We start from the raw sequence: 26482 nt of genomic DNA on the forward strand, positions 1-26482 counted from the left end.
ACAAAAGCGAAATGCGTAAAGGACGTTCTGAAACCGTGACGTCATTTATCACAAAAACTGTTCATGGTTCACATTGTACGGTTTTATCCTACTGGTTGTATGCTAGCAAATTGATGGACAGATATACCTGTAGTAAATACTTTTTATATTGGAAAATAGAACAACGGAATAGTATTCTGTTTAAAATAAATTTAAATAATGGATAGGTATTAGAAAATACTTCTGTGTGTTGCCAGTAGGTATTTACGCTGCAGCCCAGATAATGTGGAAAGAGAAACTTTGGAAAAACGATCCCAGCTCCCATGGCACGCGTGACGCCATTTTTTTTTGCGGGAATAATTCCCTGTCCCTTTTTACGTCATAATAAAAAGCGAAATAGCGATGGTTTATCGCGCGATAAAAATGGCGTCGCGCTTGCGTGCTACGGGGACATTTCCCAAATCGTAGAGACGGAGTTTGCAATTGGAAATACGCTGATGAGTTTAAACTTTGAACAAACGGCTGACACAAAAGTGCCATGATGATAAAATATTGATCGGATTAAATAATGACAGGTTCAAGAGGAAAATCCTAAGATCTCTTTCCTTTATAAGCTGAGGATTCTTCTTTTAGACGATGGGCTAGCCAACGAAGACTTCTAATTTTCCGCGATTTTGGCTCTTTCTACCCCCATAAAGGATAAATACTTTATTGTATGTATCTAACAAATGGATAACGATTAAGACAACTTGTTAAAGTCGGTAATAAAGGTGCCTAAGATTTTTTTTTTCATGACGACACCCTGAGTTAAATCGACCAATGTCATTTGAAATTAATGGATGAATGACGGCAGCTTCCAAATGTAATTTGTATGTGTCTTCAAGTATTTAAGATAATGTCTAGTCATCACTTTTTGTTCAAAATGTTGGCATAAATCACCTTTAAAACAGATTTATTTTTAGAAAATAGAACAAATTTAATTTAAATTTTGAATGAAACCCGTTTTTTTAATTCCAATACATAACATTAAATCTAAAAATTTGTTGAATTGGAATACCAACATGCGGGAAGCATTCTATGATTTTGGTTTTTAAAGTACCTTAATTATATGTATATAACCGGACAAATCGCACATTTTGAGTCCAGTCAGAGACAGTCCAGAGACAGTCCTAGAGTAAGGTCAAGAGTTGTGTTGTGGAAATAGAACCAAGTAGATAAACATCCAAGTCCCTGGCCAAACCTTGACCTGACCAAGAATCGAACTATAAGGCTAGGACCGGTGCAGAGACTAAAATTGTTAAAAATTATTCTCTTCTACAGGCATATTTCCAAAAAAGCAGCATTTTGTGCATTATCAAACAATACATACAAAGGAAATCTCAATACATAAAAGCTTCCCCTTTTAGAGGGGTGGGTTTTTACCAGTTTAAAATTGACCAAGCATAACACCTACATAAGAGAAAACCGCGTCAAAATCAGAGCAATAGTTATCGCGTTATGCAAGTAAAAACATACACATATTCAGATAGAAGGAAGATCCTCTTTTTAAATTTTTTTGCCAATATCTTTCGAGTGCAGACATCGCTCAGTTTCAATTTTATTATATTTATATGAATGGATATGGATTTATTTCTATTGGAAACTACGCCACCAGATTGTGCAAAATAATTTGATATGGAAGGAAGGAAAGCTGAAATACCTCGCTATTATAATAATACAAAGTTCACGAGCTGATGGAAGACCTCAAAGTTTTTGTAGCAATCTTCAATAAATTAAGTTCAGCGAGCCCAACTCTTAACAACTGGGAACCAACTCGAGTAAAGTCAATTAATATTAAAATTCTTGCAAACTTCTTTTCCGCGACAATTTGTTTCATTACAAACGACCTTCATTGAGAAATCGATTTTTTTGCGTTATAAGTATAAAAAAATCTTAAGAGGGCAACTTCGGACTTTTTTTTTATATATACGGCTGCTACAAAATGGCTCATTTATAAATTGGTTAGGTATATTGCATGCGCGCCTTCTCTCTCATTACAACGTATGTAGGTTACATAACAACATGCATTCTGTTCTGTCCAGTCCAGTGCAAATGCGGCATTTTATTGGCAAATTGTGTACAAATAAAAACGATCGCAGCTTCAGCAATACAAAGATTTGTGCCCGTATTCTTTGCTCGTGCTACATAATACTCATAAAATCTATTCGCCTCCAGAGAGGTAGGCAGAGACTACATCCGTCTATCAATTCTAATACATACCTACATACATATAATCACCCATAAGGTAGATTGTAAGCCCAATATAAATAAAAAAGTGACTTAGCTGAATAAATAGAAAATTTATTCCTAATCGACTTTTTCCTAACCGAGCTTTAGAATGTTCATCATTGCATAAATTAAAACAAAAGACAATCTTTTGACATTCAATCATAATGGCTTCCTTTGAATTCGATGGCGAACTCCCTTTGTGTTCGGGGTAAATTAAATAAACGACGCACAGACATTATTAGACTTTAAACTAGTTTATCGGCCGTTTAAGTAATAAAAAAGGTAATTAAATAATTCCTTTTTATTAAATAAAATTGTCTTTTGTAGAAATAATAACCAGTTCTACTTAGACTAAAAGAATAATTTGCAAACATCACGCCACTTTCATATGGTAGGTTCCTAGCGAAAGGTCAGGTCAAGTCAAGAGTATCTTAAACTGACGGACTTTCATGAAGAGAAAGCAATAGAAAAACAGGAATTTAAGAAAGTGGAATGATGTAGTCTCTGCCGATCCTTCAACAGGCGTGATTTTATGTATGTCTGTATGTGTATGGACCGCCGAGAGGCGTGATTATAAGTACGTCTGTAGGTGTACCTATTGACATGAAAGAGTGCATGGCGACACTTTCAGTTCAGTCTAGATGACCACAAAGAAAAGCAAACCACCTGTAGGTACCTTTTACCCATCAAGAATGTGTACTTTTATATATACCTAGATCTATAAACGAAAGCATTTTCCGAGTAAATAAACTTTATTAAATGTTGTTTACGCAGACTCCCAGGAGTGCGTTTCCCAGAGATTGAAACCGAGAAGTAACGATTTCAATCACACTGCGCATTTATGGAGCACTCTCTTGTTGTAACAAAATACTCAAACCAAATGAAAAATAACAGACGGCGCGTAACCCTCATAAAGGCTTATAAACATGGGGTTTTTTTATAGGCGATGGGCTAGCATGCTGTCAAGAGTGGAATAGAATTTTTTTTGCTTTTGATAAGGGTTTAGGCGTAGCATAAAACATATTTTCTCCTAATCAGCCATTAATTATAGCATACAAATATTCACTATTGATATTCTCATTTCAATTTTATCATTAAGCCATCAAGTTGAACGTGATCTTTGTGTCTTGGTGAAACTATTGGCTCTGTCTACCAAGACAAGGACAATAGAAATGTAGCAACTTATGTGCGATATATGTATATGAAACAGTACTACTCGTAAAAAGAGCACATCCATGCCCATGGCCTAAACGAAGAATCTAAAATAAATGGGCGTTTGAACTTCTGAACATATGCATCCCGAAATGATTCCACATAAGGCTGATAAGAGTTTAGAAGCGGCGTGAATGCGTCCCGATGGGTACGTACAAGACACAAATACCATAGACAATAGACAATGCTTAATAGCCATAAATAAGATTAAACTTTTAGCACCAGTCTGAGGATTATGTAAAAATCCTTAAATCACTAATCAAAATACTTAATAAAAAACCGTTTTTATGCACGTCGTCATACAACGCTCAATGATCATGCGTCTTTACTTTTTCTTCTAGCCTGAGTCGTAACCTGGAATTGGGCGGTCTGGAACTGCCAGATTGCATCTGAACCTTTTTACAAATGGCTCCCAGCGGCACTTTCGTCCTTGTACTGAAATTTGTACGTACAAGTACCTATGTTTTCAATAGATGTATAGTAGAAAATGTGTGTTATTGCTTTGTCTCACTGAAAACCTTACGTAGGTAAGAGATATAAACGTGATTAAATGAATGAATAAGGTTAATAAACTTGAAGTGAACTATCATCAAGTCAAAAAGCTGAACGTGGCTATGGGCTGGCTTCAAGTTTGTCTATTTGAGACTGTCAGCTCTGTCTTCCCCACAAATGATAAAAACGTAATAAATGATAGTTTTCATCAACAATAAGGATATTTTTTCCTAATAAAAACAATCCGTCAATAAACAAAAAAGTCAAATAAAACAAAAACTAATTCGTCAGTTCGATGGGCCCAATATATTTCAGGAAGGGTGAAAGGGTACCTAATGTGTTGCAATATATCCAGAACAGGCGGCCAGGTAAACGTGGAAGAAAAGGAGCGGGCTTCACATACATACATACCTATATACATTCATAAATCATCGCCACTTTCCCGAAGCAGAAGGAGTGGACAAAGACCACATCTTACGTTTAATTTACAATTTTAGCCTCTGGCTTACTCGAACTATACATACATAAAACCTCGACTTCATCGCTTATGGGTTAGACTAGTAGGTTACACATAATATTCAATACAACTAATGCGGGAAAACCCGTTAATTTTTGTTCCTACGGGAATTTTCTCATCAAAGACAATCTATGGAATTTCATATTCGAGTCTCCGAACCGAGCGATATGAACTCTGCGTTGCCATCACAAACTAAATATATAGATAGGTACCTACTTTGTATGTTGACATAGTCAGTTTTCTTTTTAAAAACCTAAAAGGCTTTATATTATTATTTTCTTTTTATATTTACATCATTATTTATATGTAAACTAAAAACGGACCGCCATGTTTCCTAGTCCATTTTCTACAGTAAATTTTGTTTTCATGCGTTTACCATAATTTTTCTGAAAAGGCCGCGGATTCATATAAGAATTTTCATAGCAAGCAACGTGAGTGCCCAAGTGGAGTGTTATTCAAATATTTGTGTGCCATCGTCAACAGGCTTTCATCACACACTGAAAATAGTTTGCATTATAATAGGTAGGTGCTTTGATCTTCATAACGTACATGCTATTACGTCTATATCCTTTGCGGGGTAGATTGGCGAAAAATGCCCTTAAAACATTGACTTCAATAAATTACCAAAAGGTTAACTAAAAGTGACTGAGTGCCATTTGGAAAGGTTTTATCATTATTTTTAATTTTCCTTCGTCAAAAATGTCATCTTTGGTTATGTCTGTTACCGAAAGATAACAAAATCGACAGTTTATAAATTTTCTAGAAGTTTTATATTTATCTCGTAGGATTCCAAATGAGAGATGAATTGTATTATCTTACGTTCACATTTTCGAAAATTTATCAATTTGCGACCTATCGTGGTAAATTTATAAATTAACGGATTCGTAAGATTCCAGTCAATCCAAGCGGTTCGACCAATTACCGATTAGATTTTAATGCTATGCTTTCATTTAAAAAAAAGATGCGTTATTTTGCTTCTAAAAATATTTAATTTCTAACATGGGTTTACTCATATCGCATAATAGGATTAGCTTTCGTGGCCTCATATCACAAAATACATGTCGCCTCATAAATGTTCCCCGGGGAGCGGCCGCAATAAACCACACGAATATTTTGAAAAAACCCTAGTACTCAAGGCTTGAAAATTACTATTAAGCCTACGTTACCAGGCCTACAAAAAGAAAAGCATTTTTTTTTCATTACTACACTTACATAAATAGAACGTCTTTACCCCATAAGGGCATACAGCTATATCAATACGGCCATACAACTTCAGAAGCCACGATTAGATAAAACTCATGATGGAATTAAGATGAATTCACAGGGTTAAGTACACGTAGGCTAAAACTCTCTCTCATCATAGTTACAATATGTCAAATACATTCACAGCTTTAAGACTTTGTATGTTGAAGTTTGCAAAAACTGCACGAAACACAATTATGTAGGTACCTTATAAAAAGCAGTTAGTAAACGCTTTTATAAAATGAAGGATTTGTGACAATTCGGGTATATTATAACATAAAAATAACACACAAGAACTGATTATAGCATGTATATTTTCATTTAATATAAAAAATTATAGATATCAACTATATATATATGTACAAGTAAATAAATGGCAAACAACTTGTCAAGATCCAACGAAGGTCAAAAGATAACAATAAAATGGACCTACCAATCTCAATATACTATACTGTGGAAAATTCTAATTAATACTGTCTATTTTGAAACTTATTAAGTAAACGCTGAGCAAACGAACTAGGGTCATACAAAAGCAACTGCCAAATAATATATTTATTTTATTTATTTACTAATTCATGTACACAGAAAACATCGAAAATGATAAACATAAGAAATATAATTACATAGGTTTTGCTTATTTCAAAAGAAATCTCTTCCAGTAGACCCCGAGATAGGAGACATGATGGAAAGGGTGACAGGCGTGTACTGCACACATACAACTATTTATAAACATACATAAATATTATAAAATACATAATGTTAATACCAAATAATAAACTTACATAAAATATGTACCATAGATAAATTAGCAAGGAGGTGATTATTTGTATTTTTTTAAATTAGGTGAGTGATTTAGTCACCTATCTCGGGAGGCAACTAATGTGATATGTTTATCAGTTTTTACTAGGTTTTGTTAAGTTTTCATACAATTGAAATATAATCTGGTAGAAAAATATCTTGGGCAAAACATGCTTAGTTCTAATGACAAACTAATTTATAATTCTGTACATTAAACGTCATTTACGTTTAAACGGATGAACTTAATTTTAAAAATGTAAATCACAAAGAACAAAAAAGAAGCCAAAGCGACATTATACGTGCTCTGTGATGGGAATATTATCAATGTAGCCAGTTGGCAGTTGCTTATGAGCGACAAAGAAGTAAAATATACATCGTTCATCGTTTGCGCAGCTTGTGAGGTAATCTATTCTATCCGGGAGGAAGGTTGATAGAAACATCCTTAACTATCGGTTTCAAAATCACATTTCGAATTTAAATTGACTTTTGTTACAATTTCGCAAATATTTATAAACTATGTCTTAAAATATAAATAAATAAATAAATATATACGGGACAAATTACACAGATTGAGTTAGCCTCGAAGTAAGTTCGAGACTTGTGTTACGAGATACTAACTCAACGATACTATATTTTACAATAAATACTTATATACATAAACATCCAAGACCCAGGCCAATCAGAAAAAGTTCTTTTCTCATCATGCCCTGACCGGGATTCGAACCCGGGACCTCTGGTCTCACAGACAAGCGTACTGCCGCTGCGCCACAGAGGCCGTCTTATGCAATAAAAGAACAACATGCGTGTCGTGGTACATTCCTTAAAAACATATATTTCCTCCATGTAAGGCAAACTTGAGATGATGACAAAAAAAATTATGGCTTACTATCAACCTTTAAATTGTAAGATGGCCAACGTTTCGCATCAGTTTTCGTGAAAAGTACTCTACACTTTATGTATGCAATTTCATGTAGAACGATTCAGCGGTTTGGATATAAAAGATGGACAAAAATAAACATTTTTATATTAGTATGAAAACTATAAGTTCCTCCATTATCCGTCTTTATAGCTATATCACTTTCAGATTTCGATAGAAACATTATAAGCCCAAATTCATAGTAACCATATCTGAATAGTATAATTTAGAAAATTTGTTTTGATACGAGTACCTGTTATTCAACAGAATTATTTTTTTTTCTTGCACAGATTGAGGAAACCGACTTCATATAGAATGATTATAAATGAGGAACCAATAGGAACCAATATAATACCATGTTTTGTTATTAAAAAAAACAGTTGTCTATTGTTTCATATTGTAACCATGATTTTGTTACAAGTACGAACAACCTGAAGTGATGTCACATCACGATAAAGTCATTAGTCTGCAGTCAGAGAAAGAACCTTATATGTACAATGGGCTACATAGTAAAATATACATATGCGTACAGTTCCTTCAATACGAAGGAGCTAATAACGTGCTTAGATATTTGAAAAAGGATAGGTAAATTCACCATTGAATTAAACAATACCTGTTAACAATTCATTCATTGGATAGATACTACACCTGTTTCATTCCATATAATTTACAAGTAGGCCACTGTACAAACAAAGCCAAGGGCCTCACTCCATATGCTAGCAAAATGTTATAAGAATTTGATTGATTTACATTAAACAATTGTACAAAATTTATTAACCTCAATATAATACATTTTCAATATTTCGTTGAATGGAAGACTAAAACAAGCCAACATATTTTCCGCAAACATGTAACTCGATCATTTGAAACACAGACCTAGCAATAATTTCACTTCTTAACTACAATAATGAGAACGTTTGAAAGACAAAAAATATTTCTTTCTTTTTCACACTTACGTTGTTTGCATAAAGACCAATAAAATAAGCTAGTGTCAACCATTCTTCAAATGATCGAGTCACGCCGCCACTTAACAACATACAAGACACACACAAATATATAATTTGAATCTTAGACAATGTTTACCGCCAGATCCCTTTAGACAAAACCCAGACAGATATAGACATCCCTATCACAGACTAGATACACAACAAATTCCAAAGTCGTACTTTTGAACCATAGACTACAGACAAACCTAGTGGTATGCATCCTATTGAAATTAAGACAATGTACATAAATTTTCTAAAACATTCTTATACCAAAATTTAAAAAAAAATGGTAAATAAAATTTAAAACAAAAAAATACGTTTTATTAATGACGGAAAACGCATATTAATTGTCCAATCTAATATAGTTTACACTGAAATCTATATGGAAAAAAAACACACCACTAGACCCTAATTTTTAATGTTATAAAAAGCTGACAAATTGATCACACAAAAATACTACATAAATATCATGAAAATTCAGATCTAACATAATTTGATTTCGAATTTGAATTGCACACAATCACTTGCCATTTCTCATTAAAAAAAAAACGCAAAATAATATATTTATGTACTTAAATGAATCTTATTCGACGAGGCCTTTAAAAATATGTTTAAAAAGAAAACTAAATGCGTTACATACAGTGAGATTGTACATTTTTCATTTTAATTACAAAAATCGCAATCGGCGCCATTAAAAAACGTTTGATATGTACAAGTACGCTACTCTAATAACTACACTACCCTTAAATCTATTCTAATTTACAAGAAACCATGGTATTCTGTCTTTTTACAACGTCCCTACAATGTTCTAAATTTTAGAACACTCTGTTTAAGTATAATACAACACTGACTGTATATAAATCTGATTATTGCCATCGTGAATTAAGTAGATCTACAATTGCTATGGCAGTATAGCTTAATATATGCCAGATAACATGAAGTTAAGAGTAATTCATTTTATAAATACACAATAGTGTGTAGTTAACTCAAATTCAATAGACAAATAAAAAACAAGGCTATCAGGTTTTGCTATAAACTATGGTATAATAATTGAATTTTTGAAGTGCAATAAATCCATGCTTAGTCTTTACCAAGTCAGGCACCTTCTCTCGTAATAACATCTTGAACCGCACTATAACTTTCACTTATTCAGATTTTAATAAGTATGTGAAGTTATCATCTCAACAGTTATTTTATTTACATCCCCTAAGACTCAAATAAACAATAGTACAAAGCGACCCTGTCAGACTCTGAAAATGTGGAATCACTTCAAAATATGTTAAATAGTTTGTCTATTGATAATGCAGTCTATAAAACAACATTTTCGATGCGGTTTATGAAAAATAACAACATAAACTTTCCAATGCCATCAACATCAAATTCATGTTATCCATCAAATTGCTTTCTATAACTTAACCCCATACCGACGAACTATGACACTGCATTGAATTTCATTAAACAAATACTGCATTGTTTTATTGCACTAAAAAGTGCGCTATACAAATTCATAGGAAGACCACATCTATAAAAACTATTTCACATTTAAATCACTACTTTTTAATCGTTGCAAGGTTTCCAGAACTATAGCTAGCAATGTTTTGTGTAATTATTACGTTAGTTTTGTCACATTTCATTTACAAAGTTAATGTTTTTCACTGTGATATTATGTTGATGTAAAATACGGACTGGTATTATTTATTATATGGTCATGCTTGTGTACAGAGAATGCACATTTTACACAGTCAAAACGCTGTCAATGCAATATCATATTATAGACGTGATAATAAAAGAATTAAATTGAAAACAAAACATTGTGTGTGAAAGTGTCAGTTATTCCGACATTTCAGTTACAAATTCTATATAAGCTACAAAGGCTTGGAATTGCTCATCCTCTTAACTTGAACAGCCAACCACTGGTTTTCACTCTGTCTTATCATTACAACTTGTTACACTTACAATCACTGTTAACTATACCTTGTTTGATTATTTCTTCATCAGCCCGGACAATATTGCCACTGTTCCTAACGCGCAACACTATTTATCATAATTATAGTTGTCACAATTATACCACTATTTCCAAAGCACTTAATTAACATTCTGGTTCACTTCACTAGGATCCCATTGGCAGTTTCGTCAGGAGTATTCCTCACCAAACTCCCGCTTTATTCAGTCCAACTGCTGCACTTGCACCACTGACGTGGGCGGGGGGATGGAGATCTCATACTTGATCAGCTCTGTGCCTCGTCCCGTTGAGAGGACCAGGCCGCTTGTTACTTCTTTCACGTCACTGCTAGAAATATTTAAACATTATATATTTGTTGTGATTTCTAAGAGAGAACAAATCAAAAGGGTGTTGTTAAAAGTGACTTGAGCTAAATAACAAAAAAAAACCTATTAGTAAATACTATTTTTGGCCTAGCCGTTGCGACTCCGAATCAAAAGTGGTCTTATTTGAATCCCAATTCTATCATTAAGCCAAACAGCTGAACGTGGCCCATCAGTCTTTTCAAGACTGTTGGCCCTGTCTACCCCGCAAGGGATAGACGTGATTATATGTATGTATGTAAAAACGGCGTCGCGGGTATCAGCTACGGGCGCTGGAGCTGTAAGCAGAGACTACAGCTTCTCAGTTGCACGTATGATTTCTTTTCAACCTTTAAAATTACCTATTTGTATGTCTGTTGTGCTTGTTGTGCGCGAGATGGGCTATGGCCTTCCCGTCGCGGCCGATGATGTGCAGCTGCGGCGCCACCAGCCGGCGGCCCACGCCGCCCACGCTGCCCACGCCGCCCACGCCGCCCACCACTATCTGGTTGCCGATCACTTGCCCTGATCTGTTTGTTACCTGGTGGAGTAATGAGATGGGAACGTTTTATATCTGCCACTTTGTAACCGATATGTTTGGAACTCTATCGCAAATCTCAGTGTGTATTTTTTTACATACATACATAAAATTACGTCTGTATCCCTTGCGGGGTAGGTGTGGTTCACGGCACCAAAAAAAGAATAGCATCTCGTTCCCATAGATGTCATACAGACTAAGAGATTGATTTTAAAATTAAGCATTGGCATTATCCTTTAATCCTTTTAGGCGATGGGCTATCAATCTGTCATTAATTATATCTCAATTCTATCATTAAGCCAAACAGCTGAATGTGGCCTATCAGTCTTTCCAAGACTGTCAGCTGTCTTCCCCACAAGGGATATAGATGGATATGGATTCATATTAAAAAAGTTTACATACCACTTGTATATGCGTAGGCTGCTGTTCCTCCTGCAACTCGAGCCTGTTCTGATGCACCTGATGCTGGACCTGTTGCACCTGCTGTTGTACTTGTTGCTGAACTTGTTGCACGACTTGTTGCGCCGCCTGTTGGGCCTGCTGTTGCGCCTGTTGGTTCGCTTGCTGTTGCGCTTGCGTCTGTTGTGATGAATAATTATTTATTTATTATTGTTATTTACTTGACAATTTAATAATTTACAAAAAACGCTAATGCTTTTCTCTGAGTAGAAACCGAGTAACATAATAAGACTAATATTTTTTTTGTACATACGAGATAACACAAAAATACAGTAAATTTGTAATACAAAATATACAAACGCAGACATATCCCATTCAGGGATCACTTCCAGTCAACCATTGAATAATTAAGTGGAGAGTTACTTGAATAGGGCAGAACGTATAGACGCATTTATATGCATGTATGTAAAAATCTTACATTTCTAGGCGGTAAATCCATGTGTTGTCTCTGATGCAGCATGAGGTGGTTCTTCTGGAAGAACGCCTTCCCGCACTGGTTGCACACGTGCGTCCTCAGCGTACAGCTACCGTCCGGGTGTCTGTGCAATAAGAAATTAATTAACATACATACCGGTGCCGTGTGGTTCCCGGCACCAATACAAAAAAGAATAGGACCACTCCATCTCTTTCCCATGGATGTCGTAAAAGGCGACTAAGGGATAGGCTTATGAAATTGCGATTAAATTTTTTTTTAGGCGATGGGCTAGCACCCTGTCACTATTTGGATCTCGATTCCATCATTAAGCCGAGCAGCTAAACGTGGCCATTCAGTCTTTTCGGGACTATTGGCTCTGTCTACCCCGTAAGGGATATAGACGTGACTATATGTATGTATATGTATGTAACATACATACATATCAACTAATATTATAAATGCGAAAATTCGTTTGTTTGTTTGTTTGTTACCTCCTCACGTATTATCTACTGAATTTATCTATTCTGGAGACGGACACAGGGTAACTTTCGTCCCGGTAAAAACTATTGTTTCCGTGGGATTTGTGAAATATCTGTATTATTTTGTAGGTGGTCGCTAAATTAGTCGCTTTTTGTTGATGGCAATTAATTCGTTGCTTTTTGTAGTATGTAGGTGCTAATTTCGCCTGTTTTTCCTATTTTCAGATGGAGTTAAATTTCAATTCGTCGCATTTTGTAGATATCGCTAAATTCGCGCGGGTGAAGCTGCGGGTAAAGTAAGGTAAGTATGTACATATAATCATCGCTACATAGTATAAAGCAATGTCGCTTCTCCCGCGTTTGTACCTATGTATGTACAATTGCTCAGATCTTTAAAACTTCACGACGGATTTTGATGCTGTGTTTTTAACAGATAAGAGTGATTCAAGAGAACGGTTTTAATATGTATAAGCGCTACCCGTGCCAAACCGGGGCGGGTCGCTAGTTAATTATAAAAAAAGGTATAGGGACTTTAATAAACTCACCTCCTTTGATGTGCCTGTAGTCCATGTTTCGCCGCGAACCCTTTACCGCAGTCCACGCAGAAGTGTATCTTAGGCCGGGGTTGCGCTATATTCTGTAACAGATCGAAAAACCGTTTTTAGAGTTCCTTAACTGAAAGATAAAAACGGGAACCTATATACAGGATCTTCTAAACATAATTCCACCATTTAAGTATTCGAAGCATATAAAAGACCGTAATTACGTCTAAAAACCCATTAATATACCCAAAACTTGGGATTCTTCTTTCAGGCGATGAGTAAGCAGGAAACTGTCACTACTTTGAATCTCGATTCCATTATCCTACTAATATTATAAATACGAGAGTTTGTGAGTATGTCAAGTTTGTTACTCTCATGCAAAAGCTTTTGAACCGATTACGATGAAATTTGGTATCTAGGTAGCTAAAGACCCAGAATAACATATAGGCTACTTTTTATCCCGGAGTTCCCGCGGGATAGATGGGGTTTCCATGCAGACGAAGTCGCGGGCGGCCTGTAGTTGAGCCATATAGCTAAACGCGGCCTTATATTATTTAACTAGTCTGACTGTTAACTAGTCCAGCAAGTGATAAAGACGTAATAATATTTATGTATATACCCAAAAATTACATTTAATCATCTCTCTCACTGTTCTTAAAAACAATTTTTGAATAATTCGAATTCAGTTTGGTTCGATAATAGCACTATTTTCGGCACTTACAATTATTCTGCTCACCAATAAAATGGAATTTACGTTCAACTCACCGTAGCTATAACTTGCGTATGTACAACACTACTAGGATTCGATGATAGTATTGTATGGATGGGTTGATCTGAAATTAAAAAATAATAATTCATCAATAAGACTCTGGGAACCTGTATTTTTGTTAGTTGCGCAAAATTCGAGCGTGCCAGATCTTAAGAGTAACTACTTAATTTCAAATAATATAAATCATCTAAATTCTTGTGTAGAGATTTAAGTATTGATGGCTGCAACAAAGACTTTCTTTCTTTAGAATCAATTCAATAAAAATAATACAAATGAATTAAAAAAGTTAAATCAATTCAATTAAAAAAATAAGTACCGTGTGGTTTCCGACACCAATACAAAAAAGAAAAGGACCACACCATTTCTTTCCCATGGATGTCGTAAAAGGCGACTAAGGGATAGGCGATGGGTTAGTAACCTGTCACTATTTGGATCTCAATTCCATCATTAAGCCGAGCAGCTGAACGTGGCCATTCAGTCTTTTCAAGTCTGTTGGCTCTGTCTACCCCGCAAGGGATATAGACGTGATCATATGTATGAATAAAAAAAAATTAGAATCAATTAAAAAAAAACAGCAGTTCAATAAAATACAAGACTGTTGGCTCTGTCTACCCCGCAAGGGATATAGACGTGACCATATGTATGTATGTAAAAAAATACAAATCAATTAAAATATAAGAATCAATTCAATTAAAAAAAAAAACCAGCAGTTCAATAAAATATTTTTTCAACAACAAGAGAATGTAAGCGGCAGCACATACTGAGCGGCGCGACGAGGCCGGGCTGCAGCGCGGCCGTGAGCGCGCACAGGTCCGTGACGCACGTGCGGTCGCCCGCGTGCAGCCGCACGTGCAGCGACAGCGCCTCCTGCCGGACAATACAGTCAACTACTTTACATAACAACCTTTTTTGTTTTATATTTTCTTTTGTATTTAGTATGTCACTAACTTCAATTAAAAATTACCAATTCGACTGACTGTTCACGAGTTATATCATCACTACATAGTATAAAACAAAGTCGCTATTTTAGTCTGTTTGTCTGTATGCTTAAATCTTTAAAATTACGCAACGGATTTTGATGCGGTTTTTTGTAACAGGTAGAGTGATTCAAGAGGAAGGTTTTTATGTATAATAACATTTATAATTTTGCACCCATGCGAAGCCGGGGCGGGTCGCTAGTTTCATAATCTATACATACATATAATAAAACTGTAGAAAAGTGCTGTCTGTACATTGAAAATAAAAATTAAAAAATAGCAGGGGTTATTTTTATGTCGATGTCGAACCCAAAATGTAATTTACTTTTTTTTTGTCTGTTTGTCTGTTCACGCTAATCTCAGAAAAGGCTGATCCGAGTTGGATGCGGTTTTCACGAATATATTGTGGTATGCTTCAGTTATGCTTTAGTGTTTGTTTCATGTCAATCGATTCATAAATAAAAAAGTTATGTCAAATTAAAGAATCACGTCGAACACTATTCTATGCTTATACATAGGCACCATTAATCTCCGCAACTATTTGACGGATTTGGTTGAAATTTTGTACCGACATATTTTAGAGCCTGGCGCAAAGACTACTTTTTACCGCGGGAAAACATCCGTTTCCCATGGGAATCGGTAGTTTATTGTTTTTTTAACGCCTGTTCCGGTCAACGAACGACGTCGATCATTGTTATTGTTACTAGATAGGTAAATTACAATAATTAATAGAATATGTTATAGCTACTTATTACCTTGGAATTGACTGGATTACTATGGGAAAAAAATGAAAAGGGCTCATCTAAATTCTTTCTACTTAAGTTAGTTTAGGCTGATATCATAAACTATAAGAATAATTTACCGAGGGAAATCATAGTACTCCCATGGGAATGAAAAAACATTGTTCTTTTACGGCTGAAGGTAGTTTGTAAGCTGTTGAATTTTAAGAATAATGTCGAACAGATTCCTTCCAGTTTCCCGTGGGTCTGAGATGTTATCCCGCGGTAAAAAGTAACATAAGTGTTGTTATATCCAAACCTAAACTAACTGTTTGCCAAATTTCATCCATATCCGTTCAGTAGTTTTTGCGAGAAAGACTAACAAATATGCGTCTATATAAAGTTTCGCGTTTATATTATTAGTAAGAGTTAATTCTATTAACTATTCAGCTACTTTTTTTCTCTGTTAGTATAATATACTGAAACTTTATAATAATTTTAATTTAATAATTAATATCTTTTAATAATAAATATCTTTATAGAGAAGTTAAATAAAAATTATCGGTTTAGGAATCGCGTTTCAGCTTAGGATGGACGTTTGTCGGTTGCATACGACGACTGCACGCGTGGGTATATAAAGCGCGCCGAGAACCGCGCCGTGCCATTAAAGTAGGTTTTTTAGCTACCCAAAATGACTTTGATTATGATCCAAAAATAAAAATAAGTATATATTTTTAAAAAAACGCTGCTCATAGTCACTATTCCACGCGAAAGAAGTCGCGGGCACAGCTAGTGATAACCAATTTTATTTCATCAAATTATACAGTCCACATTTTCACAACACATATGGGTCAATATTGACATAGAAAAAAAGAAGTAGCAGAAATAGTGTGCCATCGTAATGCCGGCGTTGTATGCATGTTTGAGTGACAGAAAAGTTGCATTCGCGAGATAATCTATAATGTAATGGCGGCCGGCTGTCACGCTATTAGTGAGTGTATGCGTGAGGCGTGTATATGTATGTACAGTGGGCCGACTTGCTATTGGTGCTTTATTTTACAATTAAGTAAAACTCCCGTCTGCATTATTTTCTACCACTATGGGTTTTTAAGTCTTTATTTTCTCATAAAAACAATCCTAAATTAATTCAAATTTAGAACATTATAAAACGTAAATTTTCAAAAATAAATCTGGCCACCACATGACCCAAAAAAAATACGACGCGATTTGAAATCTGAATAAGTTAAAATTAATGTTTTTTCAATAAAAAATAAAAAAGAAACACTCCACTGGCCACCACAAAACTCAAAAAAAAACGATATGATTTCAAATAATATTAATGTTCCTTCAGTATAAAACCTCTGTTGCATCTTTACGTGTTCCCCTTTGCACACACAGCCAATACATAACATAGTAAAAATTATACAAAAACAGATTGGTAGTACCCATATCTTACAATCAACTTCCAATTATAGTAAATAATTTGAACATAAAACTTCAACTAAACCCACCTTCGTGTTGAAACAAGAACCGCACTCCGGACACACATATTGCGGAGACGATTTCGCTTCACTCACTATTTGGCCGTCGGCACCAATGACCTGCAAGATAAACGGGATATTAATTATAAATCCTCACTAATATTACAAATGCGAAAGTAATTCTTGTCTGTATGTTACGCTTTCACGCCTAAACCACTGAAACGAATTTAATTATTATAAATTTGTTACATAGTTGACTCCGAGGAAGACTATAGGCTACTACTCTTTCCCCATAACAGATAGTGAACTTTTACGACAAAGAAGCAGTTAGTCTAAAGATTTTTTCCAAGCCCCTTTTTCCCGATAGTTGACAATGCATATGACTTCCCTTTCTCTCTATATCGTTGACGTTAACCGCAGGGTAAGAAAAAGTAAACTATATTCTACGCCCCGAATTATTCACGATAGTGTAAAATTTAACAACCTGTACGATTTGCGGCTTGAAATCGTCCTGTTTTATCACAGTCTGTTGTTGTTGTTGTTGTTGCGCCTGTTGTTGCGCTTGTTGTTGCGCTTGTTGTTGTGCTTGTTGTTGTGCCTGCAAACAAAATGGTTAATTTATTTATTGTGAAAACCTACAGCACATACTTAAGTTTTTTATTTGCGAGGACATTAAATTGGTTCTTTTGCTAGCTAACTTAGCTATTAGCTATTCCAAATTGACTATTTGTCTTCATATTAAAATAAAATATATAAAAGTACAATATTTTGGATATTTATAGGCACAGGCAAAGTCGCAAACGATACAAAATAATACAACATTCAACACACCTGTTGTTGCGCCTGTTGCTGAGCTTGTTGTTGTGCCTGCTGCTGAGCCTGTTGTTGGGCTTGTTGTTGCGCCTACACAACCACAAAACATATTTATTACTACACAAAATATCTCCAATATACCCAGCAATAGCTGGAAATGTCAAGACCGATTTTATCTGCATGAGAAGGCAAAAAAAAATTTTTTTTTGGGTTTTTAATGAGATCTCTTTTGACATACATACATACATACATAAAATCACGCCTCTTTCCCGGAGGGGTAGGCAGAGACTACCTCTTTCCACTTGCCACGATCTCTGCATACTTTTTTCGCTTCGTCCACATTCATAACTCTCTTCATACAAGCTTGTTCTTCTTCTTCTTCTTTTGACATACCATAACAATTATTTAACAAAAATATTAAATTGGTGTGACGCGACATTATTATTCTCAGACATAGAGTCAGTCAGTCAGTAGAGACTGCGACGAAGAAAATGTTTGCGTGAAAAGAATTATGAATGTGGATGAAGCGAAAGACATATATATATACAGGGATCGTAATGGTATGTAATCTTTGCCTACCCCTTCAGAGGAGTGAATTAATGTATAATTAATTATATTTTACAATTGGAATATATTATCCCAAAGTAAGTTTGTTTGTTTGTTACCTCTTCTTGAAATATCACATCTATATAATTAATTAATTAAGATTCCTTTCATAACGGTAAAAACTAAAGTTCTAGTTAGATTTGCAAAAAACCTGTATTCTTTTGACACTTTCAAAATTAAAGCGTTTTTTGTTGACATCGTGAAATTCACGCGGTGTTAAAGCTATAATACTATATATATAATACTTATTATGATTTTCATGTCTAAACAGATATAAATCAAATTCACACATCACCTTCACCTTCTGTAAAATGTTATGTCATTTTACCTGTTGTTGCGCCTGTTGTTGTTGTTGCTGTTGTTGTTGTTGCTGTGTTTGTTGCGCTGTCGCCGTGGTGAGACAATGCCTCGTGAGTTTGCAGTGTTGTGTCAACTCTTCTTTACATTTGAAGGCTTCCCCGCATTCTAAGCAAGCTACTACGCCTTCGCCTGTGTGAATCCTGAAAATTTATAGTAGGTACTTGGTATCAGCAATTCTCTTATTACTTTTTGTTCGGAGAAGTCTTGAAAAAATCATTCTCGAGGTTTGTATCAATTTTTGGTTCATCGTCCGCCTATGATGATAATCCAGAAATAGGTAATTGAAGTATTACACGAAGCAGCTTCTGTCTAATATTCGTGAGTCTATTAAAAAGTAAATTGGCAGTGGCGCGCATTAAAACCTGTGTAATTTAACAGTAATTATAATACATTTCGAAAGTAGATAATTTGCGAAATGTCAACTATAAGCACTGACAAAGCAAGAGAAGTAAGAAGAGATCGGGGCAAGTGGAAAGATGTAGTCACTGGCACGGTTCAAGTGGAAAGATGTAGCCACTGGCACGGTTCAATTGGAAAGATGTAGTGACTAGCATGGTTCAAGTGGAAAGATGTAGCCACTGGCACGGTTCAAGTGGAAAGATGTAGCCACTGGCACGGTTCAAGTGGAAAGATGTAGCCACTGGCATGGTTTAATTGGAAAGATGTAGTGACTGACATGGTTCAAGTGGAAAGATGTAGCCACTGGCACGGTTCAAGTGGAAAGATGTAGTGACTGGCACGGTTCAAGTGGAAAGATGTAGCCACTGGCACGGTTCAAGTGTAAAGATGTAGCCACTGGCACGGTTCAATTGGAAAGATGTAGTGACTGGCATGGTTCAAATGGAAAGATGTAGCCACTGGCGCGGTTCAATTGGAAAGATGTAGTGACTGGCATGGTTCAAATGGAAAGATGTAGCCACTGGCGCGGTTCAATTGGAAAGATGTAGTGACTGGCACGGTTCAAGTGGAAAGATGTAGCCACTGGCGCGGTTCAATTGGAAAGATGTAGTGACTGGCACAGTTCAAGTGGAAAGATGTAGCCACGGGCACGGTTCAATTGGAAAGATGTAGCCACTGGCACGATTCAATTGGAAAGATGTAGTGACTGGCACAGTTCAAGTGGAAAGATGTAGCCACTGGCACAGTTCAATTGGAAAGATGTAGCCACTGGCACGGTTCAATTGGAAAGATGTAGTGACTGGCACGGTTCAAGTGGAAAGATGTAATCACTGGCGCGGTTCAATTGGAAAGATGTAGTGACTGGCATGGTTCAATTGGAAAGATGTCATCACTGGCACGGTTCAAGTGGAAAGATGTAGTCACTGGCACGGTTCAAGTGGAAAGATGTAGCCACTGGCACGGTTCAATTGGAAAGATGTAGTGACTGGCACGGTTCAAGTGGAAAGATGTAGCCACTGGCACGGTTCAATTGGAAAGATGTAGTGACTAGCATGGTTCAAGTGGAAAGATGTAGCCACTGGCACGGTTCAAGTGGAAAGATGTAGCCACTGGCACGTTTCAAGTGGAAAGATGTAGCCACTGGCATGGTTTAATTGGAAAGATGTAGTGACTGGCATGGTTCAAGTGGAAAGATGTAGCCACTGGCACGGTTCAATTGGAAAGATGTAGTGACTGGCACGGTTCAAGTGGAAAGATGTAGCCACTGGCGCGGTTCAATTGGAAAGATGTAGTGACTGGCACGGTTCAAGTGGAAAGATGTAGCCACTGGCGCGGTTCAATTGGAAAGATGTAGTGACTGGCACAGTTCAAGTGGAAAGATGTAGCCACTGGCACGGTTCAATTGGAAAGATGTAGCCACTGGCAAGATTCAATTGGAAAGATGTAGTGACTGGCACAGTTCAAGTGGAAAGATGTAGCCACTGGCGCGGTTCAATTGGAAAGATGTAGTGACTGGCATGATTCAATTGGAAAGATGTCATCACTGGCACGGTTCAAGTGGAAAGATGTAGCCACTGGCACGGTTCAATTGGAAAGATGTAGTGACTGGCACGGTTCAAGGGGAAAGATGTAGTCACTTGTTGTTGACAAATGTAGATATTGTAGATATATAATAGATCTTTTTTGTAATAGTGCCGTGTGGTTCCCGGCACTATTACAAAAAAGAATAGGACCACTCCATCTCTTTCCCATGGATGTCGTAAAAGGCGACTAAGGGATAGGCTTATTAACTTAGGATTCCTCTTTTAGGCGATGGGCTAGCAACCTGTCACTATTTGAATCTCGGTTCTATCATTAAGCCAAATAGCTGAACGTGGCCATTCAGTCTTTTCAAGACTGTTGGCTCTGTCTACCCCGCAAGGGATATAGACGTGATCATATGTATGTATGTATGTATGTATGTACATAATAGATAACCGTACTGACTTCATGTGCGCCACCAGCGTGCGCTTCTGCAGGAACTCCTTGCCGCAGACGGGGCAGGCGTGCGGCACGCGGCCGTGCACGCGGCCGTGGTTCACGAGCTGGAACTTGCGCGCGAACGCCAGCCCGCAGTCGCCGCACACGAACGGCGACAGCGAGCCGTGGAAGCGGCTGTGCATCACCAGGTGCTCCTGCGGAACGTATCATTGACATTCGTGCGCTATGGAATAACATTCGTGACATAACTTTCCTTTTAAGGTTCCGAAGACAAATTGGCTAAAACATACATACATACACACATACATATGGTCACGTCTATATGCCTTGCGGGGTAGGCGGAGCTAACAGTCTTGAAAACACGGAATGGCCACGTTCAGCTATTTGGCTCAATTAGAATTGAGATTCTAGTTATTCAACTTGTTTGGAAAGTCTGTGCAGTGTGGTTCCGGCACCAATACATAAAAATAATAGGACTGCTCCATCTCTTTCCCATGGATGTCGTGGGCTTATAAACTTGGGATTCTTCTTTTAGGCGATGGTCGATGGATGGCGACATGTCATTTTGAAAACGTCACTTAATCATACCTTGTATACTATTTTGAAAAAAAGATCTGTCTAGTTTCATTAATTGTTATTAGATTGGACGGATTGTTAAAAGTAAAATGCGGCCATTTAGCTGTGTAATCCTTACAGACAGGGAGACCAAATTTAACATGCAGAAATATGGGTTTATGACAAAAAATACGTACCTTCTGCGCAAAGCTCTCGCCACAATCCCCGCAGACATAAGGCCTTTCCCCCGCGTGGTACTTGCTGTGCGTCACCAGATGTCGCTTCAAGGGAAACCCCCGACCACACTCGCCGCACACGAACGGACGTTCTCTGCTGTGGACCTAGCAATAAAAAAAAATAAAAAATTTGGTGTTCTTGAAATAATTTATTTTTGTATTACATTATCACCACCACTTTTATACACAAATGTTCCTGGGCAAAAGCCAAAGTAAAAGTAAATAAAAAGAAAGCAGCAGACTGTCCGCTATTATGAACGCGATGGCAAGAGTCGATTTTGTTAATGCATTTTAAGTTTAATGTACTTGAGACAAGATCCTTATTTTCATTCGGCAGTACATTTCGCTATTCTGCGCCTTCGTATTTTGCTGATGCGACTTGAAAAAGCAAAATTTGAAGCATTGGGGCAACAAAAAACTGTTTCTCTTTTTTCTAGTTATAAGAAAAGACTAATCATAGAATAACTTATTTATCCGTGACTGTGTAAAGACTACGTAAGAATAACTTTATAATTGATTTACCCGTGAATGTGTAACCAGATGATGTTTCAGCGTGAACGCCATCTTGCATTCGTGACAGCGGTACGGCCGGTCGGCGGAGTGCAGCAACAGATGTGTATTGAGACAGTGCTTCCTGGCGAATGCCTTGCCGCAATGTACGCACACGTGAGGCCTCTCTCCTGTAGAGAGAAAGATATAAAGTTTATAATTACCATTACTTTGTATTTCCATATAATATATTGCTAAAACTTTGTTGACACATTTTTGTTATGACTGTTATTATGTTATTTATTAGAATAAAAAAAAAAATTGCTCTTGTATAAAACTTTAATTTATAAATTGATTGTTTGACATATCTACTGTATTTAAAATTATTTTAGTTAATTGAAAACAATTTTCGTTGATTTTAAATTGTTAGGCACTTTTAGGCACCTTAAACTTAGTTTGCCATACATATCACATCTTATCTCAGTTTAGTATTTTCATCATTTATGCATAAAGAAATGTCAGATCATGTAATAGTTCATTAATTATATTTGTGTATTGTTTTTTTTATACAAATTAAGCCAACATCAATTAAAATAGACTTAAACAATTCCAGCTTACTCTAATAACAATATATGCTTTTCTTTTTATCTGATTTGAATGATTCCAAAGTGTATATGATTCATCTCACCTGTATGAACTCTTGCATGAGTTGTGAGATGGTGTTTCAACAGAAAAGACTTGCCACATTCATCACAAGAATATGGCCGTTCCTTGGGTGCCGCGGGGGCCACCGTGGTCATCACCGTGTTGGTGTTCATCAGCTCTGTTTGTGAATACACAGTCTGAAAACATAATTTATAACTGCATTCTCTAAATGTATAGAAAAAAAATACAAGAACTACTCCCCCACCCCTATGGGTGGACTAAACTGCTATCAGTTTATTATAGAAATTGATATATATCAAAATAGAAATATAATTGTGTAAAGTGCCATGTGGTTCCCGGCACCAATACAAAAAAGAATAGGACCACTCCATCTCTTTCCCATGGATGTCGTAAAAGGCGACTAAGGGATAGGCTTACAAACTTGGGATTCTTTTTTAGGCGATGGGCTAGCAACCTGTCACTAGTTGAATCTCAATTCTATCGTTAAGCCAAATAGCTGAACGTGGCCATTCAGTCTTTTCAAGACTGTTGGCTCTGTCTACCCCGCAAGGGATATAGACGTGACGGTATGTATGTATGTATGTATGTAGAAATATAATTATAAAATAGACCATCATTTAGTTAATTATAACTCTAGCCATGTCTCTCAACTGTCAACTTTGCATGTTTTCATTGCACCCTCCAATACAATGTTTAGGAGACCCGGAGTCAGTCCAGATTTCTCTCTCCACCTTTTCTGGTTATCAGCATCCCCAGTTATAAGTCTATTGCTTATAATTCTTATTATTTTCTAGCAAGGATTTCAGGATTTAAACCTTGCATGTTATGAATAATGCTAGATTTACCTTAGGAGACAATAGTTAGACAGGGAAACAGCTAAAAGATTCTAAACAGATTGCTGCATTTGTCAGAACTTGTTAGAATAAAAATATTACCTTAGGAGAATTATTGGTAGTTCCCGGTTCTTGTTTAGTATGTAAGAGGTGGTGCTGTTGAATTGTGTTCGTCTGTATCGCCTCTGTTTGTTGAGCAGGCGCCTCATTGATAGTCTTTATAGTACCATTCAACAATGTATGGTTCAACTGGGATGCATCTATAACAGACGGAGTGGAGATCCCTTGAGCCTGAAGAGCCCGCTTCATCAGGATCTCGTTGCATTCTTCTGCAGTCAACTGAAGAGGACCTAGTGGTGTCATGATTGTTTTTGTGCCAATGTTCGCAGCTGGAATAAAGAGAACATAAAATAAACTCAAAATTATTTATTTTTCCCTACAATCGGGCTGTGTGGTGCCTGGCACCAATAGAAAAAAAGAATAGGACCACTCCATCTCTTTCCCATGGATGTTGTGAAAAGTGACTAAGAGATAGGCTTTTAAACAGGGCTAGCAACCTGTCACTATTTGAATTCTATCATTTTAGTACAGGGTAGTTGATTATATCAAACTGTTTTAAAAAGCATCAGTTCAAAGTATTCCTTAGTCTAAATTACAGTTTTGTTTTCTTAATGTACATTAATAAATAAATATGCAAGACTAAGAAAGCCCTTGAGCAAAATTTCCAAAATCTAGATGAATTCAATAACTTTAATTAAAGAAAATTAACTATCTATATCTATATTACAATAAATTTCTTGAATTCTCTTCTTCTTCTTTACTTCAGGCGATGAGCTAGCAACCTGTCACTATTAGAATCTCAATTCTACTATTAAGCCAAACAGCTGAATCAGTCTTTTCAAGACTGTTGGCTCTGTCTACCCCGCAAGGGATAAAGACCTGATTTAATGTATGTATGTCCCTTCATAAGATGCTGATCTTATTGGTTACATTAAAAAAGGAATAAAAATAAGACAACATATTATCTTATAAAATTATTTAAGGAATTTTGTTTACTATGTATTGTGGCAGTCTGGTTCTGTTGTGACACCCTGTTTATGGTATGCACAGGTGTATCATTGAACACAAACATGGCTCTCCGGCCTTGCACTGGAGTCCCAGTGGTCACAACACGCGTAACCTGAGCTGCCGTATTAGACACCGAGGCCACGGTGACATTGCCCACTTTCTCTTGTACTTGTGGCGTTTTGTGGGACATTACCGTCATAGTTGTCTCAGGAGACACCTGCAAGTATGGGATACAGGTAAATATTTATTTTTAATAACTCATAGCTCTACTTCAGACAGCGTCAAAAAAGAATCACTTCAAACAATATAAATATCCCATGGTACTAATACAAATTCAGTTTATTAGAATTGCAAATAAAATATTGGTGGTAGAGGTGTATATTCGACAAAGTTATTTCGAATACAGTTCTTGGAACTTTCTTGGAATAAATACCAAACATTTTTTAACCACAAATGTATTCTAATTGCAGAATGAAATCATTTATAATACAATACTTAAATACTTACACTATTTCCGATGGTGTAACTTAAACTGCTAGGCGTATCCACCTCGCCTTTGGTAGGGTCCGCGGAGCTTGCAAAGCCCCATGAATACCCGAAGCCCGAGACATTGCTCGGCGTTGGCATACACATTTTCACTGCCTATATTCTAAATAAACATCGAAAAAAAAACCCACTAACACAAATCCACTATTTGATGGTAAACATGAACACTCATGACAGTTTCAACATTATGAGCATGTATGTACACTTTCACAACTACTAACGCACAACGCACTCATCAATAAAAACGCCGACAAAACGATAATACTAGAGTATATTCATTATTATAATGATCGGAATAGGGCGAGAAAAATCAATTTCTTCCAAGATTTTATTCCGAATTGATTTAATCAATTCAATGTTACAGGCGGCACAAGACAACGACGCTACACACGAAAGTCAGCGACATCGACACGCACATAGTTTCAAGTGATTGTCACACTCATAAGTTTTTCTAGTACAATAACACATTTCATTTATCATTAACATAACATTTATCTACGAAAATCTACATAAAACTGTTTAGATTTTCCAATATCATGAAAACAATTCACCTTCGCACACACTAAAAACCGGACGCCATTTTATTGTTTGTGGTTTAATATTTTTTCTAATTTCTTGACTGTAGTCTTCACTTTGATTCATCCTAATCAGTCAGTCTTGATTAAGTCATATTGAATGATCAGGATTATATATTCTAATGAGTCAGTACATAATCAATTTCTTTTCTTACCATTTATTAATTCATAAATAAGTTAAATATATCCTTTGACATATTAGAAATGGTGTTTATATCATAGAGCCTAGATTCATTGGTTGCTCTCCCTACTTTAAAAAAATC

General features: G+C 36.3%; 1 protein-coding gene across 2 annotated transcripts; it reads right to left on the minus strand.

The window, feature by feature from the left end:
• Nucleotides 1–6006: 6006 nt before the first annotated feature.
• LOC106129273 (zinc finger protein 189) lies at nt 6007–26224 on the minus strand. Of its 2 annotated transcripts, none has more exons than XM_060947244.1 (18): nt 25606–26224; nt 25087–25315; nt 24133–24419; nt 23220–23373; nt 22565–22722; nt 22004–22147; nt 21258–21445; nt 18841–19012; nt 17925–17996; nt 17578–17691; nt 17124–17213; nt 14678–14783; nt 13913–13980; nt 13151–13242; nt 12130–12250; nt 11655–11831; nt 11077–11255; nt 6007–10697 (listed from the first exon to the last, which is right to left on the minus strand). In XM_060947244.1, exons 1-18 carry the CDS (start codon nt 25729–25731, stop codon nt 10577–10579), a joined length of 2598 nt encoding a protein of 865 aa, XP_060803227.1. In that variant the 5' UTR covers nt 25732–26224; the 3' UTR covers nt 6007–10576. The 2 variants fall into 2 exon arrangements, with proteins under 2 accessions (XP_060803227.1, XP_060803226.1); XM_060947243.1 differs by having other exon boundaries at nt 6007–10700.
• Nucleotides 26225–26482: the final 258 nt, after the last annotated feature.

Source organism: Amyelois transitella, chromosome 13, assembly GCF_032362555.1.
Source record: "Amyelois transitella isolate CPQ chromosome 13, ilAmyTran1.1, whole genome shotgun sequence".
In the NCBI taxonomy this organism is placed as follows: Eukaryota; Metazoa; Arthropoda; class Insecta; order Lepidoptera; family Pyralidae; genus Amyelois; species Amyelois transitella.

What these genes read in the sequence shown, in the direction of transcription:
- LOC106129273 (XM_060947243.1), bottom strand. Translation starts at nt 25,731, where the DNA reads ATGTGTATGCCAACGCCGAGCAATGTCTCGGGCTTCGGGTATTCATGG. An exon ending in CCAGACTGCCACAATACATA is followed by an intron (nt 24,420 to 25,086) that starts GTAAACAAAATT and finishes TCTTTATTCCAG; the next exon opens with CTGCGAACATTGGCACAAAA. An exon ending in TGGATTTACCGCCTAGAAAT is followed by an intron (nt 11,832 to 12,129) that starts GTAAGATTTTTA and finishes TCATCACAACAG; the next exon opens with ACGCAAGCGCAACAGCAAGC.